Source organism: Nerophis ophidion, linkage group LG14, assembly GCF_033978795.1.
Source record: "Nerophis ophidion isolate RoL-2023_Sa linkage group LG14, RoL_Noph_v1.0, whole genome shotgun sequence".
NCBI lineage: Eukaryota > Metazoa > Chordata > Actinopteri > Syngnathiformes > Syngnathidae > Nerophis > Nerophis ophidion.
The window spans coordinates 49,139,656-49,149,808 of record NC_084624.1 but is presented as its reverse complement, the minus strand read 5'-3'; the positions used below and the strand labels follow the sequence as shown (position 1 = coordinate 49,149,808).

Below are 10,153 nucleotides of genomic sequence, written 5' to 3'. Positions count from 1 at the left end.
CCACCAGATCTGAGATCAGCTCCAGGGAGACTTTTAAGCAGATATCAGACACAACAGGTTCTTCAGCACCAAACTGCGTACCTTCCGGTATTTGAGGCACACCTGGTCGCCATCAAGACAAGAAAGTATCGATGCCTCTTCATCCTCTTCCTCAGACACACAATCATCACTTTCGGACTCCTCGCTTGTTGCATTCTGTAAGTAGGACGCAGACAAATGATTATGCAATCACGCCCTCATTCTCAGGACTATTTCAGACCGTCTACCTTTTCCTTTGGCGATGTCTTCTCCAATTCCAGGCTTTCATTGACTAAGCGCGCAACCTCACTCTCTATCCCCTCCTTGTCTCGGCCAATCAGAAACCTTGCAGAGGTGAGAGGAGGAAGGGCTCATCACTCACATACGTTTACTAAAAACACTTACGGACTACATATTCTCAAGCTCTTTCAGACAACTCACGTTGTTAATGTTTGGAAGTCTACAGTTCATTTGATACTGGAGTTCTACCATCATTTTTCTAGAATGTGTTTACAGTTGCAAGAAAAAGTACTACTTCATTGTCCTGTTGCGTCACCCACCCTCTCTTCAGCTTCAGTTGGCGGCAGATCAAGTTTTCCTGCAAAATGTCTTGATAAACTTTCGGAATGACTTCTTCTGTCATTGACAGCAATCTGTCCTGAGCCTGAGACAGCAAAGCAGCCCCCGACCATGATGCCACCACCTCCACCACATTTCACCGTTGGGATCAGGTTTTCATGTTGTCTTTTCCCCTCACATCACATTGTGCCCAAGTGGCTTTCATTTGTCCACAGAATGTTTTACTAGAAGTTCTGGAAGTTCCGAAAACTCCAAAAGTACCGCAACGTTTTTCTTTGACAGGAGTGGCTTCCTCCGTCCTTAGGTCTCTGCTTTTTGCAGATGATGTGGTCCTGATGGCTTCATCTGACCGGGATCTTCAGCTCTCACTGGATCGGTTCGCAGCCGAGTGTGAAGCGACCGGAATGAGAATCAGCACCTCCAAGTCCGAGTCCATGGTTCTCGCCCGGAAAAGGGTGGAGTGCCATCTCCGGGTTGGGGAGGAGACCCTGCCCCAAGTGGAGGAGTTCAAGTACCTAGGAGTCTTGTTCACGAGTGAGAGAAGAGTGGATGGTGAGATCGACAGGTGGATCGGTGCGGCGTCTTCAGTAATGCGGACGTTGTACCGATCCGTTGTGGTGAAGAAGGAGCTGAGCCGGAAGGCAAAGCTCTCAATTTACCGGTCGATCTACGTTCCCATCCTCACCTATGGACATGAGCTTTGGGTCATGACCGAAAGGATAAGATCACGGGTACAAGCGGCCCAAATGAGTTTCCTCTAAGGTCTCTCCCTTAGAGATAGGGTGAGAAGCTCTGCCATCCGGGAGGAACTCAAAGTAAAGCCGCTGCTCCTCCACATCGAGAGGAGCCAGATGAGGTGGTTCGGGCATCTGGTCAGGATGCCACCCGAACGCCTCCCTAGGGAGGTGTTTAGGGCACGTCCAGCTGGTAGGAGGCCACGGGGAAGACCCAGGACACGTTGGGAAGACTATGTCTCCCGGCTGGCCTGGGAACGCCTCGGGATCCCCCGGGAAGAGCTAGACCAGTTGGCTGGGGAGAGGGAAGTCTGGGTTTCCCTGCTTAGGTTGTTGCCCCCGCGACCCGACCTCGGATAAGCGGAAGATGATGGATGGATGGATGGAGGAGTGGCTTCCTCCGTGGTGTCCTCCCATGGACTCCATTTTGTTTATTCCTCTTTGTTGATTAATCCTCTAAATCTTAGCCTGTAGTCTCCAGCTGACATTCTACCATTATTTTTCCACTTCACTGACCGTTCTTGCGGTCATTTTACAGGACGACCACGCCTATGGAGAGTGCGGAACTTTCTCCATTTGTAGACAATCTGTCTTACCGTAGAGACTTTTGGAACACTTTCCAGCTTCATGTAAGTCAAGGGTTCTTGATGGTAGGTTTTCAGAAGCAACACAACTGTTCACAGCAGGCAACACTTCTTGAGAACTGCAAACTCAAACCTGGTCTGGTTTTCATAGGGCAGGGCAGCTTTAACCAACATCTGCGATTGCATCCCACCAGGTTGGCTGACGACTGGCTCCAATTAACTCTTCGGGAAGTCATTAGCTTAGGGGTTCACATACTTCTTCCACCCTGCACTGTCAATGTTTACTTGTTGCGTACAGTACAAAAGGAAACATGACATTTTGAGTGCAATATTAGTTTAAGAAGACATATAGTCATATACATGAAGATTGCAACACATTTGATGCCCTATTTATACTAAAATCCAAGTAATCCCTAAAACAGGGGTAGGGAACCTATGGCTCCAGAGCCAGATGTGGTTCTTTTGATGACTGCATCTGGCTCTCAGATAAATCTGAGCTGACATTGCTCAACATGATAAGTAATGAATAATTCCACTTGTAATAAGTGTTAAAAATAATGTTCAAAACATAAAACATTCTCATGCATTTTTAGTCCATCCATCCATCCGTTTACTACCGCACCTGTTCAAGAAGTTGCGTTAAGAAGTTATTTATTTATGAAAGGTTAGTGTGGGGCTTGTCCTCCTGGGGGTTCTTCAGACCACCAAGCACCGACATGCGAACCCATTTCAGGGTTATACTATTGTTTTATTTTTCAATAAGTCTCTCAGTTGCTTTCCAACAATTGTATTTTTCTCTTTCGTTCTCGCTCGCGCTCTGGCTCCAGCCCCAACCCTGTCTCTCCTCCTGGCTGCTGCTTATAACAGAGCGACAGGTGATTAGATAACAAGGCCCAGGTGGGCCATCTACGCAGCTCTTGCTGATTTCGAGGCCATTCCTGGCACACCCCAGTTCGCTGCAGGCCCGCGGGCCACGCCCCCTCCACAGTTAGCTTCAGAATAGCAATGTTATCACAAAGAATAAGGGACCTATTATACTCTAGAAATGTTGGTCTTACTTAAAAATGCACGCGTTTAGTTGTGTTCAGTGTTAAAATATTATATGTCTCTTACGGAAATACATTTTAAAATATTTGGCTTTTTGGCTCTCTCAGCCAAAAAGGTTCCCGACCCCTGCCCTAAGGGTTCACATAAAACAAAACTTGGAATTCCATCTTGCATAAGTTGAGAGAAAAGCAACTATTGTGAGACTAAATGATTAACACTTCATTTTAATATAATCATTACACATTATTCCAGCAGTGCCTATAAAACACCACTAGATGCCAGCATTGCTCATCAAACAATAAAGGTCTTGAAAAGATGAGCACCTGATGATGTGTTTGACAGAAAAGCAGCTGGAAGGAGGGACCGATGCTGTTCATAAACTACTGTACATTTGGTTCTATTGTTTTTCATACTTTATTTCTTATCTGAATGTGTATTTTTCTTTTTAAAAAGGCATGTGAAGGTGTTAAAACTGTGCTGTTTTGAGGGGCCAAGCATCGATTCCATTGATTAATTTCATCACAATGGGAAGAAACTGATTGAAGTGTTTTGGGTTGAGAGCTCTGTCAGGTAAGCCTTTAAGCTTGCGAGTTCAAACTTGTATGTCGGTGATGCTCTGCTTCTTCCTGCTCCTTCTCGGACACGTTGAAGCGTGCAAGTGTGGATGTGTGCTGCATCAGCATGTAAACACAAACTCACAGCATATCCATGATATCAACATCTTACTTGACCAAGCCTGACGTGTTCTTCAGCACCGTGGATGCAAACAGCTGCGACACGCCCAGCAAACTGACTCCATCCACCTCCACGATCTGGTCATTCACCTGGATCCTAAGGTAAAGGCAAACAATTGACGTCCATGGCACCTAGTTTCCAGAGGCTACATTTAATGGAAGATGCTGCCACAAAACAGCACGATAAAACTGCCATTTTACATTTAAAGTCTCCGCCTGTATATTTCTAGTATGTGCACAGCTGAGAAGTGGTCAGCCTTGCTTCCTCTGACATCATCCATCATTTGGGCTAACCAACTCCCCTTGAAATGTCCAGCATGCACTTATATTCCCAAAGTCTTGTGTTGAGTTTCTAATCATGTTCATCCAGGCCACATATAAGCCATATTTGATTTCCTAAGAAAAAAGACTGGCAGATATGGCAACGTACCTGCCATCTTTGTGTGTTTGGCCTCCTTCGGTGACAGTCTTGACAAAGATTCCGAGTTTTTCCAGGCCCTGGTCCGCTCCTACTCCCATCCCTATGATACTGATACCCAGGCCATCGTCTCCTGGAGGTTTGGGGAAAGAGACCAAGCTTCTTGTGATGATTTGTTATGTGTGAGGCATGGCTTTCTCTTTAGTTTTCTGATCTGGCAGAAAAAGACAAACCCTTTTGTATTTCCACTTGAAAAACATCCATCTTGTCCACTCGCTTCTCCAGCTCGTACTCGGCCGAGGCGGACACGGGGTCGATGTCTTCATTGTGTCGGTGGTAGTCCGCGTTGGAGTAGGTGTTGTAGACCTGGGCGTGACGAAGAGCACACAAGTGAACTGACAGTAGCTGAGCTGTGAAGACACACACCCGCATGCTACACTTCTTTATGTTCCCAAGAAGCTCAAAAGTGAGTTCCTTTACAGACTGCAGCAGTTTATGCTGATGGAACCCTGACAGAGTCAAGCAAGTAGGATCTGGGATTTCCTCCACCCCGACAATGCAAACATGGCTCTGGCCTAACGTTTCTGCACAAACACAAGCTTGGTATCGCTATAAAAAACACTGAACTTTCAAAAACATCTCCTCACCTTGATTGGTGCTGATGAGAAGCAGACTTTTCGACTTGAGTTTTCTGCTGCATCTCCATCATCTCCATCAGGCAGTTGAGGAATGCCGGGAATTTCTTGGTATTCCAATGAAAGCAAAGAAGTGTCCACACCTCGCACGGGAGATGTTACATCACACTCCTGTCCTGGAGATTTGACCTCCCTGCCTCCTTCAACCTTTCCATCGTCATCTTCTGCCAATACCTTCTGCTCCATGACGGCACATTCCTGCAGCTCAGGTGTCACCTTCCCCGCCTTTGTAGACCTTAGGCTCTGCACTTCAACCATCCCATAGAGCTCCTCTCTTGGCTCGTCAGCATGTCGGTTCAGCTCCTCCCTCTCAGTCTCACGACATTGTTGGCTCACTTGCTCGTAGTTGTCAGCTATCTTAGGACAGTCACTTGTGTTTAGTCCCACCGTCTCCACACTGGGCTCTTCAAAAACTTCATCCACCAGCTCTTCAACATTTTCCCCCATCAGCTCATCACTTTTAATCGCGACCCATTCCTTCTCCTCGCTTTCATCGCTATCCGAGGACTTCACGTAGACAAGCTCAGCCCTGAGTGGCTCTTCAGGGTTCAAGCATGGCTCCACAATCATTTCTTTGGCCTCTTCTTCTCTTTGAGTTTCGGAGCCTACACAGGAAGGAGACCCACCGAGGAGATTGGATGTAAGAGATTTAGGGTCTGTTGTTGGAATGCACATATTTCTAGTGAGTTCTTTTGTGCATTTGTCTGGAACCAAGCTCTCTTTTTCTTTGCTCAGACTACATCTGGACACCTGAGCCGGAGAAGTGCCCGTGGAAACCTTGGTCTCAAACAACTTCCTGGTCACAGAGAACTTTTGGGCCAGGGCAGCTCTGTCTATATCCCTCATCTCCTCTGATCTGGCTGCTTTATCTTGCAAGAAGGCTTCAGGTGTGCAAATGCTGGCGACAGAACCCATGACCGGACGTCTGCAGGCAGAAAAAGGTGACGTTTGGAGCTGCAGGCTCGGGCTTTGCGGCGAAAGGAGGGTGCTTGTAGAGCCGGAGCTACACTGCACCGAGCCACCATCTTGTTTCGACTGTTGGCTGTCCATTTGGAGGAAGATGTTGTCTCGGATTTTACTCCCTCTGCTGCTGTGGGTTCTTGGTCGGCCGCACACAAGGGGATCGGAGGAACTGGTTGGTAGTGCGGAGGGGTGAAGGTCAGCACACTGGGCAGGGGCAGCTTTGGAGCCATGCTTCAGGCTGGTCCCACTGTCAAAGGAGCATTTAATGGCATGGAAGTCGGTCTCGTATGTGATCCTGTGAGGAGAGGCGCTTCTGCCTTTGTGGTCTGTACGCATCTTTGGAGGATGGACGTCCACTGATATACTTCTCAGGTAGTGTGCAAGAGATATTGTAGAACTTTAAGGTGAGCTGGTTAAGGAAGTTATCCGTGAACTTCAGGTAGGCTGGTCCCACTGTCAAAGGAGCATTTAATGGCATGGAAGTCAGTCTCGTATGTGATCCTGCGAGGAGGCACTTCTTCTTTTTATAAAACACTGGCCATACAGCAATAGATGATATCCATTACCTGACATCTGACATGTTAGCCACCTCTCTTTCTTTAGAATATATATTTTCTGATGGATCTCCTCTCTATTTTATGCTGCAGCTGTTACATATACTGTAATTTTGTACACTGTAAACCCGAACACTTCTACAAACTCATAACTATTGCCGTCAACTAAACCAAAGTGAGTTGATTAGTTCACCCGACACTGAAACATTAAGTTTTCCTAACAAATAATAGCGTTTTGAGTTGACAACGGTTAGTAAGTGTAAGTGAACACTGTCCCTCAACTTGAAAAGTCCAAGTTAAAGGGCGCGCGTGAGGGGACGTGATGTCTGACGCCACGACCCCTAACGGTTTAGGGCACGTATCCAGAAAATTCGAGATGGCTGGACGCTAGTGGGAGGTGAGGCGGGAGCGAAGTAAAGTGGAAAAAGAGTGTTATTCGTCAAAAAACCCACACGACAACGCTCATTTTTTCGCTGTGCTATTGTAAAATTGTCTTTTATCTGTGTTTTGTGTTCCGGGGGACCCTGACTCCAAAATTTGAACGTTTCGCGGGTGAAGCCAGTGACTAACGTAGTATATTAACGTTTCAAAAGTTTAATTCAGTGTACTTAGGCTATCTTTTGTAAGACGCTGTGAATGTTATTTATGTGAAAGCGTATTACTTTATTGTCAGTGTTGTTGCTAGGCCCAGGTCGCTAACGTTACTTTGTTACTGTCAACGACGTAATGTTAACGTTAAGGGTAACGTCACGGAAACAGCCCTCCTTTGCCTTGATTAATATGCAGAGGACGACGTGTTTCAAATATTGGTGATATGTTTTAATTAAAGCACTTACTGCATATGTGAAAGTTTTTTTTTAATTATTAGACATTGGAGAAAAAAGTTCAGGAGGTTTGTCTAACGGAGTCGCCCTCGCCAATAAGGGATTGACAACATAATACAGTACACTGTTCATAATCATATGCATTTTGCATCCTAAGTGACATTAAACTGTTTGTGCTCTCTGTTATGTTGAAGTACCATAGAGTGGTTGGAAATAAAGTTTGTCATTTTGAGCAACACTGCTGATTATATTGGTGAGTATTTGTTCATTTTAAAACACCATTAGGTTATGACATTCACCATGACTTGGAAATAAATGACATTTGTTTATTGTCTCCCTGCAGATCTTGTGTGACGTCATGCACACAACCTTTGCCCTTCGCCCGCAACACATAGTTCAAGGAAGTCCAGGGGTGCGGGAATTCCTGGAGAATAGTCCGGCCTTGCGAATGCAGTCACAGGTAAATATATACGATGTTTTGATTAGTAATAGTTAATAAAAGTAATTGATATTTAACATTTCATGTAGAAAATATCCTACAACTCCACATTGTTTTTACACCTAAATATTTATACCTGTACAGGTGTTTGCAGAGTTTCATGGTATTACACATGTGGATCTACGCAACCAGTTCTACTGTCAACTTGCCCACTACACACCAAAACTACTTGCACTGTATCCATTTTGATAAACATGTCTGTTAAAATGTTGAAGGCACTTTTGTGTATGCCCAGTGGGCTTTTTATGACTTTAGAATGAGAGGTAAATATTTTGTTAGTTTTATTGTACAGCATCCTTGACCTCACTGATCTGAGTCAGACCTCAGTTGTAATGATGATTCTGTTATTTATATTATAGTTTCTTTTATTTATTGTATTTTATTCTGTACTATTTGGTATGTTTTTTTTTTTTTCCTCATTTGCACAAATTTAGATGTCTGTGCTGCTGCTTTCAGAACTTTTTTTTTTCTCCCTTGAGAAAATACATTGCAGAGAAAGGGAAGTTTGTTCATCCCCGATGATTCAAAATAGGCTGCTAAAATATATTTGTGGAAAAAAAGAAGAAAAAATTCGACTCCAGGTGTTGCACTTGAATGTTATTTGACATTTCACAGTTTTACTACGCCTGTTCTGGGAAAATAAAAAATAAAACACTTAAAATGTAACAGTTGTTATTGCCTTTTTAAAAGGGAGGTTTTGACAGTAACACTTTAGTCAAGAACCTTTTATTGCATGGATGATGTTTCTCTTGCACAATCATACATACATGATTATAGTTCTAGTTACATGTACACATGATTATAGTTCTAGTTACATCTACACATGATTATAGTTCTAGTTACATCTACACATGATTATAGTTCTACAGTTACATGTACACATGATTATAGTTCTAGTTACATGTACACATGATTATAGTTCTAGTTACATCTACACATGATTATAGTTCTAGTTACATGTACACATGATTATAGTTCTAGTTACATGTACACATGATTATAGTTCTAGTTACATGTACACATGATTATAGTTCTACAGTTACATGTACACATGATTATAGTTCTAGTTACATCTACACATGATTATAGTTCTAGTTACATCTACACATGATTATAGTTCTAGTTACATGTACACATGATTATAGTTCTAGTTACATGTACACAACATACATGAATATAATTCTACAGTTACATGTACACAACAATCTGCACAACTGAATTTGCACACTTAGTTTTTTTGGGGGGGACAGAACCTCTCAGAAAACACAGCTCTCTAAAAACAGGGCATCTTGCACATTAAGTCGGCAAGAAATAAATATTTTGAGTAGACACTATTGTATTCAGTTATTTTTTTCAAGACCATGTAATTTAGTTTTTATATGCGTATTCAATCAGATCATTTAAGTATGAAGAAGACATAAATATTAAGTTAATGAACATTTTAAATGTTATATGGAACTTAAAAATATAAATTAAGTCAACTGAACACATTTTTTAGGTATACTTTAACTCAAAACATTGTTATGATAACTTAAAAGTTTTTACGTAATCAGTCACATCAAAAATGTGGAGTTTTCTGAACTTACTCGGGTTTAAAGTGTACATGGTCATTGTTGTATTGTATATATTATGTCAATTATCAGTATATACTGTATATATAATATGTAAATATTACATATGTGTTATATTTTATATTGCTACATCTATATTGGTACATTTTTTGTCTCCTTTTTACCTCCATTATCCTTTCCATCCTCACACTTTTCATCCTTTGTAACTGAGCGACTTTGTGGAACAATTTCCTTTGTAGATGAATAAAGTTTGTCTAAGTCTTACACATTTCCATGTAGCCTCGGGGTCAAATTCCAAAGTGTTTAAACGACACACATGAGCACATTGTTACACTAGAATGTTTTTCCTACCACTAAAAGTTAAAAGAAGAGAATAAATGTCGACTCACTGAGCAGAAATGACGGCGTTTGGGCTGTCCAACTTTCCACACACCTGTAATTGTTAGCACCTTGTTTGCTGCATTTAGGGAATGTAGGAGATTGGACAACATATAGGTTACGATGTGATCAAGGGACCCGGACTAAACAATACGAAATACGCCATTTTTACTCTCAAAATCTTTTTAGTAGCCCTACATATTTGTTTTGCATCAAATATTCCCCCAAAGAGAGTTCCCATTCTCGAGGGTACATGAAAGCAGCATGTTTAGCCTAGCATCAAATATTCCCCCAACAGAGTGTTCATATTCACGACAGTACGTGAAAGCAGCATGTCCAGTGTTGCCCTCCTTTGAAGAGCGCGCGTTTTTTATAAACCAGGAAACGTTTTTTGTCGTCCAAAAAGTGAAAAATAAAAGCCACAAATGTCGTCTTACCGGGAGTGGATTCAGCAGGTCTCCCTCGCGACGCCGAAGACAGACAGATGGCGACTCATGCTACTAAATAGTGTAAATGGATAATCCCTGCTAATCCCGTGTAAACGAACCCACTAAC

The 10,153-nt window shown here is 42.9% G+C and overlaps 1 protein-coding gene and 1 long non-coding RNA gene across 2 annotated transcripts in view; one reads left to right on the top strand and one right to left on the bottom strand.

Moving 5' to 3' along the window:
• The window catches only part of LOC133568783 (neurabin-1-like), a 26,675-nt gene extending 16,786 nt beyond the window's left edge, over positions 1-9,889 (bottom strand). The window contains exons 1-7 of the mRNA XM_061920915.1: positions 9,610-9,889; positions 4,762-6,225; positions 4,348-4,480; positions 4,127-4,247; positions 3,689-3,793; positions 267-363; positions 82-195 (exon numbers count right to left, since the gene is read on the bottom strand). Of these exons, the coding sequence (XP_061776899.1) occupies positions 82-195; positions 267-363; positions 3,689-3,793; positions 4,127-4,247; positions 4,348-4,480; positions 4,762-6,108 (1,917 nt within the window). The 5' untranslated portion in view covers positions 6,109-6,225; positions 9,610-9,889. The remainder of the gene's footprint in view (positions 1-81; positions 196-266; positions 364-3,688; positions 3,794-4,126; positions 4,248-4,347; positions 4,481-4,761; positions 6,226-9,609) is intronic.
• On the top strand, positions 2,759-8,279 carry LOC133568789 (uncharacterized). The gene is made up of 3 exons (XR_009809678.1): positions 2,759-7,403; positions 7,494-7,610; positions 7,734-8,279. It is a non-coding gene; the product is annotated as an uncharacterized LOC133568789 (long non-coding RNA).
• Positions 9,890-10,153: the final 264 nt, after the last annotated feature.